At 41.6% G+C, this 19,533-nt stretch overlaps 2 protein-coding genes across 3 annotated transcripts; one reads left to right on the forward strand and one right to left on the reverse strand.

The window, feature by feature from the left end:
* Window positions 1-1,531: 1,531 nt before the first annotated feature.
* LOC118369904 (cystatin-F) lies at window positions 1,532-3,985 on the forward strand. The gene is made up of 4 exons (XM_035754679.2): window positions 1,532-1,661; window positions 2,689-2,852; window positions 3,032-3,154; window positions 3,376-3,985. Exons 1-4 carry the CDS (start codon window positions 1,622-1,624, stop codon window positions 3,460-3,462), a joined length of 414 nt encoding a protein of 137 aa, XP_035610572.1. The 5' UTR covers window positions 1,532-1,621; the 3' UTR covers window positions 3,463-3,985.
* Window positions 3,986-4,894: 909 nt separating this feature from the next.
* On the reverse strand, window positions 4,895-15,942 carry apmap (adipocyte plasma membrane associated protein). Of its 2 annotated transcripts, XM_035754108.2 has the most exons (10): window positions 15,681-15,941; window positions 15,381-15,475; window positions 14,438-14,554; window positions 13,405-13,520; window positions 12,637-12,729; window positions 12,093-12,212; window positions 11,656-11,830; window positions 11,274-11,408; window positions 7,681-7,873; window positions 4,895-5,964 (listed from the first exon to the last, which is right to left on the reverse strand). In XM_035754108.2, the coding sequence occupies exons 4-10, from the start codon at window positions 13,499-13,501 to the stop codon at window positions 5,755-5,757; spliced, it is 1,023 nt and encodes a 340-aa protein (XP_035610001.1). In that variant the 5' UTR covers window positions 13,502-13,520; window positions 14,438-14,554; window positions 15,381-15,475; window positions 15,681-15,941; the 3' UTR covers window positions 4,895-5,754. The 2 variants fall into 2 exon arrangements, with proteins under 2 accessions (XP_035610001.1, XP_035610000.1); XM_035754107.2 differs by lacking the exon at window positions 15,381-15,475 and having other exon boundaries at window positions 15,681-15,942.
* Between the last annotated feature and the right edge of the window lie 3,591 nt (window positions 15,943-19,533).

Here is a 19,533-nt window from a genome sequence, read left to right on the forward strand (position 1 = left end):
CTTGTTCTGAGAAATGAAGACTATTCAGGGCACTGCACTGCAGCGCTAGCTGTGCCACCAGAGAGTCTGGGTTCGCGCCCAGGCTCGGTCGCAACCAGCCGCGACCGGGAGGCCAATTGGGCGATGCACAATTGGCCTAGCATCGTCCGGGTTAGGGAGGGTTTGGCCGGTAGGGATATCCTTGTCTCACCGCGCACCAGTGGCGGGCCGGACGCAGTGCCTGCTAACCAAGATCGCCAGGTGCACAGTGTTTCCTCCGACACATTGGCTGGCTTCCGGTTTGGATGGTCGCTGTGTTAAGAAGCAGTGCGGCTTGGTTGGGTTGTGTTTCGGAGGATGCATGACCGCCGCGCACCTGGCCGACCTTGGTTAGCGTGCATTGCGCCTGGCCCGCCACAGGAGTCACTGGTGTGCGATGAGACAAGGATATCCCTCCCGGCTTGGTTGGGTTGTGTTTCGGAGGACGCATGACCTTCATCTCTACCGAGCCCGTACGGGAGTTGTAGCGATGACACAAGATAGTAGCTACTAACAATTGGATACCATGAAATTGGGGAGAACAAAAAGAACAGTGTTTCTGTTTGAGAACATGACTTTAATTTGAAAACATGACTTTAAATAGAACCATGAGGAAACTTGTAGGAAATGTTATGCTTAAGTACTGAAATTCCCACAGAAGAACACTGTTTCTTAACGTTCTCTGAACTATTTGAGAAAATTCCCAATGTCAAACCATTTGGGAAAAGTTTCTAGAACATTACCAAAAATGTCATTAAATATAACCATGTTTGAACTCTTAGGAAACGTTTTGTTAAAGTAATGAAATACCAAGAAAATAATGTTTATTTTGTCAAGTTCCTTAAATTTGTGAAGAATGCTCCAAAGACAAGCAACAATTCTCTACCATTCCTAGAAAGTTGTGGGACGGCTGTATGCAAAATCGCCATAGGAGAACCCCACTCTTACCAAACTCTAGAAACATATGATTTTCAGAACGTTATGTGCTAGCTGGGTCATTTCAGATTAAAGTCTCCTATTGGACTGTTGGTAGTACTTCTGTGGCTTTCAGTTCAACTAACACAGGAAGTGATGTCAACTAACCCAGGCTCTGCCTTTCTGCTGTCTTCTGCTGTCTTCATAATGATGCTATCACACAGGACTCTGTTAAAAGACAGCTTTAAACCAATTTAAAGCCAATTCAAAATTGCTTGTGGTGCTTTCCCACTGGGTATACACGGGTTGAATCAACGTTGTTTCCACGTCACTTCAATTAAATTCTTTTGATCCAACTTGGAATAGACGTTGAATAGACATCTGTGCCAAGTGGGTTTCTTCTCTTATGTACTTACTGTACGCACCTTTCCAAGTAAGCACAATTAATTCAAATAATGTTCTGTTGCAAAAAGATTAGAGAATATCAATCAAAAGATAATGAAATAATCCAACTATCTTGTTCAGTTTTCACTATTGACTGTACCTGCTAGTTGTAATTGGTTGAGGTCATGTCCTGTGGGAGGGGGGCATGGTAAGTTTTGCTAGGCTGCAATGTGTGGTGAATGTGTTGCCTTACAGGAAGTCAAATAAACAGAACAGTGTTGAGAAAGCTCCAGGTATTGGCAACATGCTTCTGCTCTTCTCTGGCTTGTGCCTGTGCTCAATTGGTAAGCTCTTTTAATTAACAGGATGAAATTGTGTGTGTTCAATTGAAGTTGGAAGTTTTGCGTGTCATGTTTGTGAAGCCAATTGGTTGTCTTGCTTTTCTGAGGATCTGAGGATTTTGTCAACTTCTTCAGTTTAACACTTCTGATTACTTTACCATAACATAACTACACCAATATCTGTTATTACGAAACATTTAAATAATGAAGTGCCTATTTGATCAGTAGCAATGCATGACAGTTAATGATCATTCTTATGCAATGTGATGGATTTATATCCTGCTTGATTTCTGTGATCGTGTTCGGGTTAGGCCCTTATGGCTTGGCTTCAGTTTGTTTATGAGGAGTCAGATCTCTCTGCTCATGTTGACTGACTATTTATCAGTATGAGAAAAATATATTGTGTGCCACTTGTCTTTGGCTACAGTTCTTACTGTCAGTAGTAGCACACAGTCTAGTGTGTGTGTGTGTGCGTGTGTGCGTGTTTCTCGCGCAAAGACTGTGAAAATGCATTTTAGATAGGGATGTCAATACCACGTAGATGAGTTACAACCAACAAAAAACAAGTAGGTGTATATAAATGAATACAATAACATGTCAGGTACAGTACGTGTCCACTGCCCGAGCCAACACCAAACAATGGATACCGTGTTTATTTTAACGTTTCATTAGTATTAGTCTTTTTTTAGTATTAGTTCTTAGGGTCAACAATTACCTGTCTCATGTTACTAATTATATTTCAATATGCTGATTGTTGGCCTGTTTACTTATGTTTTGCTTATTTAAAAAATATTTTTGTTTATTATGTTTTGTTTTTCAGGCTAATTATTATACTTGTTTTGGGGTGGGGCAGGGGGGAAATTGTATATTGATTTTGTTGTGATTTTGTTGTGATCTAAAAGCATTAAATACAAAAATATAATATATATATAAAAATGATTTACTGTTTGTAGGAGAGTAAACAGACTGTTACTCTAATTTAACAAACATTTGTGAATGGTGTTGAGTAAGCACTTTTATTTGTTTCTAGTCAGTTGCCAAAGGTATACGTCTGTGCCTGGCTCTCCCTATAACATCAGCACGGATAACAAGGGGGTCCTAAAGGCGGTGCTTCACGGGGCCTATTCATTTAACAACCAGACCAATGATGCTTTTCTCTTCAAGCCATCTGCAATTGAGAAAGCAGAAAGACAGGTATGGGGGGCAGACAATAACTTTGACCTTCATGCTGAACCTCTTTGGCTAAAAAAAACTGTTAGTGATCATATATAAAATGTGTGGCATATGGTATGGTTCACAATATACTGTAGTTGGACTTTACCAGCGAGGCATAAACGTTTTCAGTTCAACAAAGCTTTCTGTTTCTGTTACAGCTTGTGAAGGGGTTCAAATACATTCTGGAAGTAGACCTCTCACGGACTGTGTGCCTCAAAAAGGGGCACAAAGAAGCAGACCTGGCCAACTGCAAGTTCCAACCAGATGGTTTGTTACAGCAGGTATTGTACGGTACACATTATGTTTTTAGTGCAGAATTAACAAATGTTGGAAGAACCGCAGTGTGGATTGAATTTAAATATGATACAGTATGTCAAAGTTGTATGTATAGCAATTGGGTAAAAACCAGCACTCATTTTGGCTGACAAGTGGAATGGATCATGGCTAAAAGTCATAACATTGTAGATTATTATTTTTAATAGAGGGCATGTTTGTCTTTCAGACATTCCACTGTGACTTTGAGGTTTGGACTATGCCTTGGCTCCGCTTCATGAAGACAACCTATTTTGTTTGCAGTCCATCTGACTGACCCTCCACTTCTTCATGAAACCCAATCCTTCCTCATTTCAATATTCTGAGGAAGTTACTAAACTGGTTAGGTGCCTTTCGGTTGTTGTAGCTGTGTAAATTAGACTTGAAAGGCCTGAAAATCATATTGCTACTCAAGACATTGAAATTGCCATTGTTTGACTATACGTTAAAGGAGTAGTTCACTATTTTACAACTTGATGTTAGATGGTTCCTCACCCTGAAAGTAGTCTACGGGCCAAGAGAAACTGTAATTCATGGTTCAGTTTTCTTTAAACAGCCACTACAAACTTCAGCTAAGTTTATCCACTACAAGATAACAATCAATGGAAGTGATGGGGTCATGTGAGCATGTTTTTTTGTTTGTTGAACTGGCCAAATCACCTTTAAGTAACATCAGAACAAATATGGAGTTGATTTGAATTTGGACATTTAAAGAATCTTCCATCACTTCAATTGATTGTTAGCTTGGGTTTGGTTAAGGTTAGCTGAAGTTTGTAGTGGCTGTTTAAGGAAAACAGAACCATGGATTACAGTTTCTCTTGTCCCATAAACTACTTTCAGGGTGAGGAACCATCTAACGTCAAGTTGTAAAATAGTGAACTTTAACGTATAGTCAAACAATGGCAATTTCCATGTCTTGAGTAGCAATGTGATTTTCAGGCCTTTCAAGTCTAACTTACACAGCTACAACAACTGAAAGGCACGTAACCTTGTATTTTATCCTATAATAAAATTGTAGACAGCTTTGACCCTTGCAATTTATATACCGAATTATAAATAATCACGTTTTGGCCTGAGTTAGGGTCTGCACAGACTCTAATCAACAAGCTCCAATAAAATAAAAAAAACTTATGAACAAGGATTTGACAACCAAGCATGATTATATAAGCCCATGTAAACATAAACCTTCTACAGTGTCCATCTGAAGGCTTGCTCCACCGAGCTGGTTTAACAGCTAGGGTTATCATTCTTCCTCAGCACTCAGCCAGCACTCAGTGACCTGAACCCTGACCTTGTGTCTAATAGTCTGTGATACACCTTCATTATTCAAAGGCTCTTATGAAACCAGTGCAGCAGCATCTGATCTTGAGGAGCGAGTAGAGAGCAGAAGAGGCTGACAACTGTAGCAGCTGGCGGCTCTTGGGGTCGGCACTCTCCTCTCAGAGCTCCCAGCACCCTCTTTGATGCAGCACTCTGAGCACCCTCTTTTAATGAGCTTCACTGGCTCGGAGGCAGGGGCGGGTCTGCTCTCATGTAGAGGTCTCCTGTACTATACATTGCTGAGGTGTACACCGACACTGGTCTCTCATTTAAGACATGTAGTCGGTCAGTAACAGGCTAATCTTTTATGGCAGTAGTATGTAAACACTGGTAAGTGGCTAAACAAACTGTAGAAATGTGGCACCATGTTTTTCATATTAGACAAAGGCCCGTTTTAAAACATTACTGTTTTAATTCAAAGGAAACTCAGCTGAAGGCCAGCAGCATTCAACACCGAGCAAAACATTTACATTACGTAAGGTAGTTGACAGTGCACTATACAAAAGCAGATGAAATGTATCACAACAAGGGGAAATGATTCATACTTATTTTGGAATCTTTTTGCATCACCTTTATTATGATGAACAATATCTTGGATTTCTAAATATACACAAAATAAATCAGTTCAAAGTGGCACTCCTAAAATAATACTCGGTGTGTATTTCAACTGATAAAATTAACTCTTTGAAATTCTCCAAGTACAATAATAACATTGTCAGTTATATTTAAGGGTGAGATGAGAGCTTAGTGCAAAAATGAAATTAAAAGTTGAGATACTGAATGGTTTAAACAAACAAAACAAAAATAAGAACAAATTTGGCAAATTTCAACAACCTAAAACACAGACCTAAAAGACAATGTACTTACATGGGTATTTTTGGGCAAACTATTTGGCCCAAAGACTGGTTAAATAAAAAACATTCCTTGAGAAACTACTGAAATGCACTGTCAACAGAAATTAAAGGGTTAATAGTTCATTGTAGGCTGATAAGACTAGAAAGGATGGATATGCATCCCAGTCAAATGCGCCTTAATATAGTGCAGATACTTAATGAAGACTAGTCCATTTTTTTCCTGAAGCTGGTGAAAAGCAATGCAAATGCAGCATATCAAGCATGAAGCCATTCTTTTCAATTCTGATGTATTTGCTGCTATTGGAAAACAGACTAGGTAGTGAGGTGTTAGGTAGGCAGACAGCAGTCTCATATATGGGTCGTGTCTGAGAAAGTGGTTGTGCTCAGCTCTCAGCTCACACCTTGCTGAGATCCAGCTTGCAGAGGTAAGGGGAGCGGAAAGAGCCTAAGTAGAGGTGGCCGTCGTGCTCGTGTGCCTCACTGACGTAGGCTGCCACCATGCCGTGGGGGTCATGGAAGCTACGCACGCACGTTCCGCTCTCCTGCAGCTCTATCACCAGGCTGTAGCGAGGCACAAACTTCATCAGCATGTCTTGGCTGAAGAGCTGCAGGGAGAGGGAGGGAGAAAGGAATAAGTCATAGCACCAAAACACAACTGAAATAGACAACATCACACATAAACAAACAAATTGGTCTCATGATCACAATGAATGAGGTGTGTGTATCCCTTTAATATTTGTTAGGCAAGTTTCCAGCTGGCAAGATCCTACAGTGGCTTGCGAAAGTATTCACCCCCCTTGGCATTTTTTTAAAATAGATTTTTGAGGGGTTTGTATCATTTAATTTACACAACATGCCTACCACTTTAAAGACGCAAAATATATTTTATTGTGGAACAAGACAAAAAAACAAAAAATGACAAGAAAACTTCACCCCCCCCAAAGTCAATACTTTGTAGAGCTACCTTTTGCAGTGTTTAAAGCTGCAAGTCTCTTGGGGTATGTCTCTATAAGCTTGGCACATCTAGCCAGTGGGAATTTTGCCCATTCTTCAAGGCAAAACTGCTCCAGCTCCTTCAAGTTGGATGGGTTCTCTGGAAGACAAGCAGGTTTTCAACAAGAATTTCCTTGTATTTAGCGCCATCCATCACTCCTTCAATTCGGACCAGTTTCCCAGACCCTGCCAATGAAAAACATCCCCACAGCATGATGCTGTCACCACCACGCTTCACTGTGGGGATAGGGTTCTCGGGGTGATGAGGTGTTGGGTTTGCACCAGACATAGCATTTTCCTTGATGGTCAAAAAGCTCAATTTTAGTCTCATCTGACCAGAGTACCTTCTTCCATATGTTTGGGGATTTTCCCACATGCCTTTTGGCGAACACCAAACATATTTTCTGGCCACTTGTTTTCCACTTCCATAAAGCCAATCTCTGTGGAGAGTACAGCTTAAAGTAGTCCTATGGACTCCAATCTCTGCTGTGAAGCTTTGCAGCTCCTTCAGGATGTATCTTTGGTCTCTTTGTTGCCTCTCTGATTAATGCCCTCCTTGCCTGGTCTGTGAGTTTTGGTGGGCGGCCCTCTCTTGGCAGGTTTGTTGTGGTGCCATATTCTTTCCATTTTTTAATAATGGATTTAATGGTGCTCCGTGGGATGTTCAAATTTCGGATATTCTTTTTATTTTTATAACCCAACCCTAATCTGTACTTCTCCACAACTTTGTCCCTGACCTGTTTGGGAGAGCTCCTTGGTCTTCATGTTGTCAGTTGCTTGGTGGTGTTGCAGACTCTGGGGCCTTTCAGAACAGGTGTATACTGTATATACTGAGATCATGTGACACTTAAAGTCCACCTGTGTGCAATCTAACTAATTATGTCACTTTGAAGGTAATTGGTTGCACCAGATCTTATTTAGGGGCTTCATAGCAAAGGGGGTGAATACATATGCACGCACCACTTTTCTGTTTTTAATTTTTCGAAACATGGAACTTTTTTCATTTCACTTCACAAATTTAGACTATTTTGTGTATGTCCATTATATGAAATCCAAATAAAAATCTATTTAAATTACAGGCTGTAATGCAACAAAGTAGGAAAATCACCAAGGGGGATGAATACTTTTGCAAGGCACTGTAAACCATTGTATGCAAAAACACAGAAAAAAATCAGACTAATGAATGAATACCAGACTCAGTCACAGTAAATTGGACATGCAAATTGTTCTCCCTGTAGTATTTTTTTTTACTTCCATGTAAATGCACAAAGCTATTGGTTTCATATAATATAACAGCATATGATATCACGTCTTGTCATATCATCTACCTTAAAGATGAGCTTCTTGATCCAGGGCTTCTGGGACAGGAAGTCCAGCATGGAGAAGCCAGGGTTGGGCCGCACCGCTGACATGGCCACCCAGTACCCTCCAGAAGAGCTGCGACGGATATTGTCAGGGAAACCAGGCAGGTTGTCAACAAATGTGTCCATTCCTCCTTTATTTAGACCTGACACATGGACCCTAGGAGGGACACAGACACACAGTCAATTGAATGGAAATTCAGGAGATGAGGGAAAGAAAGTCCATTGCCCCATGCTTGCGGTATGTGTGACAGACAGAGAGAGGTATTATGGGAAACAATTCAAAACATTTGACAAAAAAACTCTTGTACGAAGTCTTCACAATATTTTGAAGTCTGTGTTATGGAAAGACCACCCAGATTCAGAGTTTTCAGCAGCACCAGGGTATTTCTCTCAGCAAACTGCCTGCATTGATAAAGCAAAAGAAAAATGACTTATGACTATTATAAACTAGTTATGGGAGGGAGGAAAGAATCTACTTGCTGAGAAAACCGAAAATAACATTTCAAATAAATACAAAATAATGCCCCGTTTTTCAAGGAATCAATTTACTGATTTCCATTCTGCACGGTCAGCAAATAGAAAACGTCCCCAAACAGTCTGTATTACCATACAGGCTGAAACGAACAAAGAGTTATCACCTCCCTCCCACTCATTCCCCCTCACCCCCAAAACAAATTCAGCAGGAAGGAGCTGCCTCCCCCTTTCTCCCCCCTCTACCCACACTAGCATTACTACAAAAGAAATGACAAGCTAATTTTGTCTTTCTGCTCAGGCAGCTTGGTGAAGGGGCTCCGACTGCTTCCATCACGTGGACTGGGATATGTATCGTATTGCGTCAGATAACAACATTGACGAATACGCTGATTCGGTGTGCGAGTTCATTAGAACGTGCGTTGAAGATGTCGTTCCCATAGCAACGATTAAAACATTCCCTAACCAGAAACCGCGGATTGATAGCAGCATCCGTGTGAAACTGAAAGCGCGAACCACTGCTTTTAATCAGGGCAAGGTGACTGGTAACATGACCGAATACAAACAGTGTAGCTATTCCCTCCGCAAGGCTATCAAACAAGCTAAGCGTCAGTATAGAGACAAAGTAGAATCTCAATTCAACGGCTCAGAAACAAGAGGTATGTGGCAGGGTCTACAGTCAATCACGGACTACAAGAAGAAAACCAGCCCAGTCACGGACCAGGATGTCTTGCTCCCAGGCAGACTAAATAACTTTTTTGCCTGCTTTGAGGACAATACAGTGCCACTGACAAGGCCTGCAACGAAAACATGCGGACTCTCCTTCACTGCAGCTGAGGTGAGTAAAACATTTAAACGTGTTAACCCTCGCAAGGCTGCAGGCCCAGACGGCATCCCCAACCGCGCCCTCAGAGCATGCGCAGACCAGCTGGCCAGTGTGTTTACGGACATATTCAATCAATCCCTATACCAGTCTGCTGTTCCCATATGCTTCAAGAGGGCCACCATTGTTCCTGTTCCCAAGAAAGCTAAGGTAACTGAGCTTAACGACTACCGCCCCGTAGCACTCACCTCCGTCATCAAGAAGTGCTTTGAGAGACTAGTCAAGGACCATATCACCTCCACCCTACCTGACACCCTAGACCCACTCCAATTTGCTTACCGCCCAAATAGGTCCACAGACGATGCAATCTCAACCACACTGCACACTGCCCTAACCCATCTGGGCAAGAGGAATACCTATGTGAGAATGCTGTTCATCGACTACAGCTCGGCATTCAACACCATAGTACCCTCCAAGCTCATCAAGCTCGAGACCCTGGGTCTCGACCCCGCCCTGTGCAACTGGGTACTGGACTTCCTGACGGGCCGCCCCCAGGTGGTGAGGGTAGGCAACAACATCTCCACCCCGCTGATCCTCAACACTGGGCACAAGGGTGTGTTCTGAGCCCTCTCCTGTACCCCCTGTTCACCCACGACTGCGTGGCCACGCATGCCTCCACCTCAATCATCAAGTTTGCGGACGACACAACAGTGGTAGGCTTGATTACCAACAACGACGAGACGGCCTACAGGGAGGAGGTGAGGGCCCTCGGAGTGTGGTGTCAGGAAAATAACCTCACATTCAACGTCAACAAAACTAAGGAGATGATTGTGGACTTCAGGAAACAGCAGAGGGAACACCCCCCTATCCACATCGATGGAACAGTAGTGGAGAGGGTAGTAAGTTTTAAGTTCCTTGGCATACACATCACAGACAAACTGAATTGGTCCACTCACACAGACAGCATCGTGAAGAAGGCGCAGCAGCGCCTCTTCAACCTCAGGAGGCTGAAGAAATTTGGCTTGTCACCAAAAGCACTCACAAACTTCTACAGATGCACAATCGAGAGCATCCTGGCGGGCTGTATCACCGCCTGGTACGGCAACTGCTCCGCCCACAACCGTAAGGCTCTCCAGAGGGTAGTGAGGTCTGCACAACGCATCACCGGGAGCAAACTACCTGCCCTCCAGGACACCTACACCACCCGATGTTACAGGAAGGCCATAAAGATCATCAAGGACAACAACCACCCGAGCCACTGCCTGTTCACCCCGCTATCATACAGAAGGCGAGGTCAGTACAGGTGCATCAAAGCTGGGACCGAGAGACTGAAAATCAGCTTCTATCTCAAGGCCATCAGACTGTTAAACAGCCACCACTAACATTGAGTGGCTGCAGCCAACACACTGACACTGACTCAACTCCAGCCACTTTAATAATGGGAATTGATGGGAAATGATGTAAAATATATCACTAGCCACTTTAAACAATGCTACCTAATATAATGTTTACATACCCTACATTATTCATCTCATATGCATACGTATATACTGTACTCTATATCATCTACTGCATCCTTATGTAATACATGTATCACTAGCCACTTTAACTATGCCACTTTGTTTACATACTCATCTCATATGTATATACTGTACTCGATACCATCTACTGTATCTTGCCTATGCTGCTCTGTACCATCACTCATTCATATATCTTTATCTACATATTCTTTATCCCCTTACACTGTGTATAAGACAGTAGTTTTGGAATTGTTAGTTAGATTACTTGTTGGTTATTACTGCATTGTCGGAACTAGAAGCACAAGCATTTCGCTACACTCGCATTAACATCTGCTAACCGTGTGTATGTGACAAATCAAATTTGATTTGATTTGGTTACAGAGGCAACCATCTGCTTGCATCATTTATCCAGGTGAGGCTTGGGAGAATTGACTGTGTTCCCTGCAGGTTTTAAAAAGTGTGATATTACAAAGGCGAAATATACCCATGAAATATTGTTACGGTGGAAGGAAAATAATAACCAGAGAAGAAGAAAAAAACCTTGTGGGCGCACTTTGAGTACGTTCAAAAAGCGGCCACCACAACAACTTAGCATCTGATGAAACATGAGATCGTTCCAAAGGAGGAAGAGAGAGAGAGATACGGGGGAGGGGGAGGGAGATCCCCTGTGGGTAGCATTTCTTCGTTCAGTGAATTAGTTAAATAAGGCTAGTTGTGTTGCTCAGGAGGATCAACTACAGTACCTGCGAATCCTAGCCATGGTAGTCTCAGTCACCAGCACAGACTCCTCATCAGGGAAAAGCTGGATCCCGTTGGCAAAACGAAGGTTCTCCATCAACACGGTTACCTCCTTGGTCTCTGTGTCGTACTCTAACACACTGAAAGACAGAGGGTTACATATGGACAGCTTTTCTCAGACTTTAGGTTGTTGTCTTTATAAACTGTTCCTTTTCTTAAAAATGAAAAAAGGTACCCACATCATGTATGAACACACTTGCTTTTAAGGCCCCATACTGATCTAAAATCTATAATCAACTATCAATATAAACTATTTACATAAAGGAGACAAGACCTTGCTATTAGAATGTGCTCAAAGCTCTCCCTAAGATATGTGGTAACAGTTACCGTCCATCTGCTGTGGCCTCCATGATGAGATGAAGGTAGTCTCTGCGCTGCCACCTGCTGCTAGAGTCTGTGAAGTACACTTTTCTCCCATCCTGTGTTACATCCAGGTCATTGACGAAGGAGAGCCTCCGGCCCCCAACCATCTGCCCAGCCGACACCAGGTTGGTCACCTCACCTTTACAATGAGTCAAGGAGTGAGAGTTACATCACTAAAATGTCTGGCATAATACCACACTTTTATTTGGAAGATATTATATGCAACGAAATTGATTATACTGAGTAAAAGGTGAAATTGTTGGGAAATTCAAAAACAAATATTTAATTCCTCGCAAAAAAAAAACGGTCTATGTCACATTACTGATATGAAAATATATCCTATAAAGGAAATAGAGCCATTGCTATGTAGAAGCTTGCCCTTGGCTGTGTGTGCTGCTGACCTGTGACAGGGTTGATCTCGAACAGCCCCAGATAGGCGTCAGCTACAAAAAGGGTACCGTTAGGACCCACTCTGATACCCAGGGGTCGTCCACAGCTAGGCTCCTGCTCACGGGATCCATCTAAAACATACCACACAATCCCAGTGGATATGAGGTATCTGAAGTAATTCCTTATTTATTGGGTGCTATTTATTATTTCAATCATTTTGAACAGTCTAATCTGATTAATATGAGCAAATACTCGAGTTCGAGCTCGGCCTTTTCTTGACATGTCATTTCAGTTTTGAGCCACACTGCTAGGCCTGTTGTGCATTAAGCCATCCTTGTTGTGCATTAAGCCATCCTTGTTGTGCAAGTATAAAAACAATCCATAAAAAGGCATGTGTGAAATGTAACTGCTAAGAGTTGCTTATGATTGAACTGCTGGGTCATTTCTGTCTAAATCATGTCATGTTGAGACATCATTGTGAAATGAAAGCTTGTGAAATCAGGTCTAACGCAATGAGTGAGGAAACAATCACAGCTCTAGTCCTTGCTCACTTACCACACGGTGGCTTGCCAAGTCTGGCTATAACAGTGATGCTCTTGCCTTCAATCTTCACTATCTTCCCGTCAGCCGTACCTGTGTAAATGACATCTAGAGAAAGGAGATAGACAATAACAATTAGCATTTAGAAACTGAAGAAAAAAAAAACACCAGGGCAATATGTTGGACACAGTTCACCATTATGACCTCAGAAAAGCAAAACAGTTGCAGAGGAATACCAGTCAAGCACAAGTCATGTCATGTGTGAATATATGTGTCATCTCAAATATCCATCTGTCACTAAGAAATAAAATAAAATGTTCTTGGTCACAGACACATGATTAGCAGATATTTTATCTAACAAGTAATATCTAGCAATTTCACAACAATACACACAAATCTAAGTATAGGAATGGAATTAAGAATATATAAATATATGGAAGAGCAATGTCAGAGCGGCATAGACTAAGATACAGTAGAATAGAACATATACATATGAGATGAGTAATGCCAAATATGTAAACATTATTAAAGTGACTAAGTGTTCCATTATTAAAGTGGCCAGTGATAAGACCACGCTTATCATAGCTCATTTGGAAAAAATAAACATCTGCTATTATTGGTCAACAGCGTGTCTGCAATCCAGACTGCATTGCCCTATCACTTTTGATATATCAGGCTGCGTTACTGTGGTCACACCATACATTACACAAGCCCAAACAAACTGGGTGAAGGACATTGTCATGTGGCGAGACTCCAGCTGGAATGCTTTACCCCCATACTGACCTCCGAAGTTGGCAATGGACTCTGGGCCAACAAGCTGGTCCTCAAACAGCCGCTGTGCTTCCCTCAGCTTAATGTTGGGCTCGTAACACCCAGACATAAGAGGAGGCTCATTGAGGCTAAAAAACAAAACAAGAGAAAACAAATTAGGAAACAGAATCAGTATGAATCACTGATCAACACCCTTGCCCTAGACTAGCCTGTACCCTGAAGCCTAGTGCTGTGGAGAAAAGGGAGAGAGGAAATCCTTGGCCCCAAGACCTCAGAATGGATCATTAACTGTGCATGCAGAATTTAGAAATGAATTCTAATGAGGACAGGGAGTCGCATGCTATTTTTTTTCTGAGGGGCAGACACTGGTGACAAATGAGATCAGCCACTGTGCAAGTTGGGGCAGCAAATCACTCAATCTAATAGCATTAGTAGAGAATGCAGTACGGAGAAATACGGCTATACAGTTGTGGAGAGATCAGGGTTGTGGCAGAGGAGTGGATAAGGGGGATTCTGAACTGACTGGTCTGAACTGACTGAAGGCGTCTAAAAGGAAATCGCACCTGTGCATTCAGACTATGAGCAGAGTGCCTTATCAATCTTTCCTCAATCAAAAATTAATAAATTATTGATATAAGATCATGTTTGACTAAGCATTTTGTATTTGCATCAGAACACTACATGATGAACTATATTGCTTAGGGACGATTGAAACTATTCTACATACTAACGTATGCATGTTATACAATGTATCTTATACATAATCTGTTATACAAGTAGTATAAGCCTAGTCATTCAGTGGCGTAACATCTGTGAGAGGGACTTGTGGTAGAAATGTACAGAACAGTTTCCACAAAACTATTTCCAAAAGCTGAAAAGTAAGCAGAAATGTTGACTATGCAGACTGACTAAAGTATTTTGCAGTAAAGCTGATTAGTCTAAACATTCCTTGAAGTCCATACATTTCTGAGCTATTAGAGTTAACATGATTCTAAAGACCAGGAGAAAAAAAAAGAGAGAAGGATTTCAATTCTTGACATCTCACCTGAGCAGCTCAGGGTGAATAGGAGACTCGAGCAGAAAAAAGACTACAAGCAATGGAAGGATCAGGCATCCTCCCAGGGTCACCAGGGTCACACGGAATACCTTTCCACTGTAGGTACTGGAAAAAACAAAACATAGATAAATCAAACCCGCCCGACACATTTCTATAGAGCTGAGGGATGAGGCTGAGGAAATGTAACCTCTCAAATTCATAGAAAACTCTAGATGTAAGGACTGGCATCCACATAATAAATATTAGGATGCTTTACAGTACCAGTCAAAAGTTTGGGCACACCTACTCATTCAATGGTTTTCTTTCTATTTTACTATTTTCTAAATTGTAGAATAATGGTGAAGACATCAAAACAATGAAATAACCCATATGGAAGCATGTATTATTCACAAAAAAAAGTGTTAAACAAATCTAAATATTTTTAGATTCTTTGAGAGATTGCCAAGAGTGTGCAAAGCTGTCATCAATGCAAAGGGAGGCTACTTTGAAGAATCTCAAATATAAAATACATTTGGATTTGTTTAACACTTTTTTGGTTACTTACAATAGCAAAAATAAAGAAAAACCCTGGAATGAGTAGGTGTGTCCAAACTTTTGAGTGGTACTGTACATAGCTTATGTTCTTGTTGTTTGTAAACAATGGAGTAGGCTTATAACCTTTATATTGTTAAATACAGGTTTGATTGCTGTGTTAAACTCCTGATTCATAGGCCTAAGTGAAATTCTTCAAGAATCAATGGGTATTTTGAACAGATTTCCAGATCTCAAACTGTAGTTTTAATAATATCAATATGTAATTGGGTGTTTGAAGAGATCCATGAGGTCAACTCAGGTCAACAGTGGATGATGCAGTACACAAACATACACACAGAATGCAAATATTTTTTTTCCAGAGAGAATGCATCTACGACAAAACCTGAATAAGCCTTACCGTCACTCAGCGCATGCTGGCCAATGCTCTCTCCGCTGACTGGTTTGGTTCATACCATGCACGCATAATGCAAAGTAATTCATCCACTGTTATACCTGTCAGTGAGTGGAAAACTGACCTTGAAATGGATTGTGTTTACCTCTGCATCTGTCATCAGCTAGCAAGTGGAAATGCGAATCATGCAGTCTGAAACACAGTGGTTGACTGCATCTGTGCGTAAGGCAATACATACTACATAGCAAGGAAAGCAGTATCTGATGTTAATATGAATAGTGTATTATTTAGAATAGGCTAGTTTACCTGGTGCCCTTGTATTGGGGTTCCTGTAATTCGTCTGTGATAATCTGTGGTCTGTTCAGCCTCCTGAACCGCAGTCCCTCTGGCTCATTCATACTGAAATGAGACTTCTACTATCACTCTATCCAAAAATGAGGTTTCAGGTAAGCAGCTTGCTACATGAGAAGGTTGATAATTCGATTGCTTGTAAAGACAGACACATGCAGGACATCGTAGTGATAGCTACAGCATTCAACGACGCGCTTTCCCGGCCGTGGACAGTTTTTACGCAATACGCATTTTTTTTATTCTACGTCAGACGACAGGTGCCGTCTCTAATCATTGATATTCAACGCCACCTGCTGTTGTGGAGTGTGCGCTACAGACCTTTTTTTAAAGATCATATAAAACACGAAAGAGGAAGCGAGACATCCCACTCCCTCATTGTTTCTATTTTAACGGAAGTCCAGACCCTGCTGCTATCGCATTGGAGTCTATGGAGAGCCACCGCCTTTTTTCAAATGGTTTACCACCTGAGTTAACGATCTTAATTTAGCCACCGTCTTTGGTCAGATGATCTGAGGAAGGTCTAAAATTGGTCCAAGGAGAACACAGGGTGGTCTATAGAGTACCACAGTACGAGTCATAATACCCCCAAAACTAAGCATTCAAACAAGGAAATTGTTCCAATCGTTTTTTCACAATTTCTTTTTCCCAAATGGGATTTTAGAAACACTTAAAATAATGGCTGTGTTTAGTGTAAGCTTACCCGGCCTGACGTTTTGACAACAGTGTCAACCTCTCTAATACAAGGTGACCTTTATCAATATATTCGCCTGTATTTACCACATTTTGTAATTAATAAATTGGCTACATTTAAAAAATATATAATTCTGTGAACTGTCTTGTGCAAGTTTTAAATTGAAGTGTATGCTATCGAAATTCTACTTCACCTACATGATTTAAATGAATGAATATCATGATTAGATACCAGACCAAGGTTTTTGTAACATTCACAAGACTTGTTTTGTATTTTTGTGATGATTTTCTCAAAATATAACCAGGTAGTGAGTGCATGACCAAAAAGTTACTGAGTTACAGTTAATATAAGGAAATCAATTAATTGAAATAAACGCATTAGGCCCTAATCTATGGATTTCACATGACTGGGAATACAGATATATATCTGTTGGTCACAGATACCTTTTTAAAATGATGTTACTTTGATTGACGCATGGGTGGTAAAATACTGAATTTGGCCATTACTACTATAGAAATGCTTTGAATAACACATTCATAAATGGCAATAAATACAGTCACAAAATATAGCATAAGTAATAAGGTTTTGAAGTGTCTGTCCTACATCTAGGATATATAAGAAAGCTCAGGAAATAAACTCAGCAAATAGAAACGTCCCCTCACTGTCAACTGCGGTTATTTTCAGCAAACTTAACATGTGTAAATATTTGTATGAACATAACAAGATTCAACAACTGAGGCATAAACTGAACAAATTCCACAGGCATGTGACTAACAAAAATGGAATAATGTGTCCCTGAACAAAGGGTGGGTCAAAATCAAAAGTTACAGTCAGTATCTGGTGTGGCCAAAAGCAAATTTGCCAGTTCTTGCTGTGAGATGTTACCCCACTCTTCCACCAAGGCACCTGCAAGTTCCCAGACATTTATGTGGGAAATGGCCCTAGCCCTCACCCTCCGATCCAACAGGTCCCAGACATGCTCAATGGGATTGAGATCCGGGCTCTTCGCTGGCCATGGCAGAACACTGCCATTCCTGTCTTGCAGAAAATCACGCACCGAACGAGCAGTATGGCTGGTGGCATTGTCATGCTGGAGGGTCATGTCAGGATGAGCCTGCAGGAAGGGTACCACATGAGGGAGGATGATGTTTTTCCTGTAACGCACAGTGTTGAGATTGCCTGCAATGACAACAAGCTCAGTCCGATGATGCTGTGACACACCATGACGGACCCTCCACCTCCAAATCGATCCTGCTCCAGAGTACAGGCCTCGGTGTAACGCTCATTCCTTCGACGATAAACGTTAATTCAACCATCACCCCTGGTGAGACAAAACCACGACTCGTCAGTGAAGAGCACTTTTTGACAGTCCTGTCTGGTCCAGCGACGGTGGGTTTGTGCCCATAGGCGATGTTGTTGCCGGTGATATCTGGTGAGGACCTGCCTTACAACAGGCCTACAAGCCCTCAGTCCGGCCTCTCTCAGCCTATTGCGGACAGTCTGAGCACTGATGGAGGGATTGTGCATTCCTGGTGTAACTCGGGCAGTTGTTGTTGCCATCCTGACCTGTCCCGCAGGTGTGATGTTCGGATGTACCGATCCTGTGCAGGTGTTGTTACACGTGGTCTGCCACTGCGGGGATGATCAGCTGTACGTCCTGTCTCCCTGTAGCACTGTTTTAGGTGTCTCACAGTACGGACATTTGCAATTTGCAGTCCTCATGCCTCCTTGCAGCATGCCTAAGGCACATTCATGCAGATAATCAGGGACCCTGGGCATCTTTCTTTAGGTGTTTTTCAGAGTCAGTAGAAAGGCCTCTTTAGGGTCCTAGGTTTTCATAACTGTGACCTTAATTGCCTACCGTCTGTAAGCTGTTAGTGTCTTAACGACCGTTCCACAGGTGTATGTTCATAAAAAAAATTATGGTTCATTGAACAAGCATGGAAAACATTATTTAAACCCTTTACAATGAAGACCTGTGAAGTTATTTGGATTTTTACGAATTATCTTTGAAAGACTGGGTCCTGAAAAAGGGCCGTTTCTTATTTTGCTGAGTTTATATTTGTATTTTTGTACACACATTTAACCCCTTACTTTTTGTTGGCATAAAACTACCTCCATTTGTTTGTATGGGTTACCTTCAGACAGTCCCGTGACAAAGAACACCATCGGAGAACATTGTGTTCATGAGAGTCTCCCCTTTCCAAAGAGTGGTCATAATAGTTTGCAGGCCAAACCGTTCGGACGCTACAGACATGTATTCCTGAGAAGACTGATTTTCCAGATGTCTCATGGTCTGACAAACTGACTGCTGTTGCTTAGTCACCATCCACTGCAGATGCGGAAGGCCGGCGGATGCGGTGGATTGAGATGCATTGAAGAGTTTGATGGGGATTTTAAAAATATGTTACTTATAGACTCTTAAGGACTTAATCTATGTTCGGGAAACTGGCCCTTAATGTCTTATCTGCATCACATTTAATCCATTCAAGTGAAACAACATTTTATTTTATATAACATTTAGCTGTAGGATACAATATTACGTTATAAACCTCTTCACTCTAAAATTGGCAGTGTAGAAATCCCCTACAATAACCCATGTGTATAAATGTATTACATTTTATTCACACTTAAGACAATCAACAATAGTTGAATTTGTTTGACAACAATGTTACAGACAAGACAAATTACAGGCTTTAACATTACAGTGGCATCTACACTGAGTGTACAAAACATTAGGAACATCTGCTTTTTCCATGACAGACTGACCAGGTGAATCCAGGTAAAAGCTATGATATTTTATTGATTTAATTTCTTAATTAAATCCACTTCAACCAGTGTAGCTGAAGTGTAGACAGGTTGAAGAAAAATTGTTAAGCCTTGAGATAACTGAGACATGGATTGTGTGTGGCATTCAAAGAGTGACTGTGCAAGACATAATATTTAGGTGCCTTTAAACGGGGGGGTATGGTAGTAGATGCCAGGCGTACCTGTTCGAGCGTGTCAAGAACTGCAACGCTGCTGGGTTTTTCAACCTCAACAGTTTCCTGTATGTATTAAGAATGGTCCATCACCCAAAGAACATCCAGCCAACTTGACACAACTGGAGTCAACATG

The sequence above is a fragment of the Oncorhynchus keta genome, chromosome 36, assembly GCF_023373465.1.
Source record: "Oncorhynchus keta strain PuntledgeMale-10-30-2019 chromosome 36, Oket_V2, whole genome shotgun sequence".
Lineage (NCBI taxonomy): Eukaryota > Metazoa > Chordata > Actinopteri > Salmoniformes > Salmonidae > Oncorhynchus > Oncorhynchus keta.

What these genes read in the sequence shown, in the direction of transcription:
- LOC118369904 (XM_035754679.2), top strand. Translation starts at nt 1,622, where the DNA reads ATGCTTCTGCTCTTCTCTGGCTTGTGCCTGTGCTCAATTG. An exon ending in TTGAGAAAGCAGAAAGACAG is followed by an intron (nt 2,853 to 3,031) that starts GTATGGGGGGCA and finishes TTTCTGTTACAG; the next exon opens with CTTGTGAAGGGGTTCAAATA. An exon ending in CAGATGGTTTGTTACAGCAG is followed by an intron (nt 3,155 to 3,375) that starts GTATTGTACGGT and finishes TTTGTCTTTCAG; the next exon opens with ACATTCCACTGTGACTTTGA.
- apmap (XM_035754107.2), bottom strand. Translation starts at nt 15,772, where the DNA reads ATGAATGAGCCAGAGGGACTGCGGTTCAGGAGGCTGAACAGACCACAG. An exon ending in CCCCAATACAAGGGCACCAG is followed by an intron (nt 14,555 to 15,680) that starts GTAAACTAGCCT and finishes TGTTTTTTCCAG; the next exon opens with TACCTACAGTGGAAAGGTAT. An exon ending in ACTTGGCAAGCCACCGTGTG is followed by an intron (nt 12,213 to 12,636) that starts GTAAGTGAGCAA and finishes GGTATGTTTTAG; the next exon opens with ATGGATCCCGTGAGCAGGAG.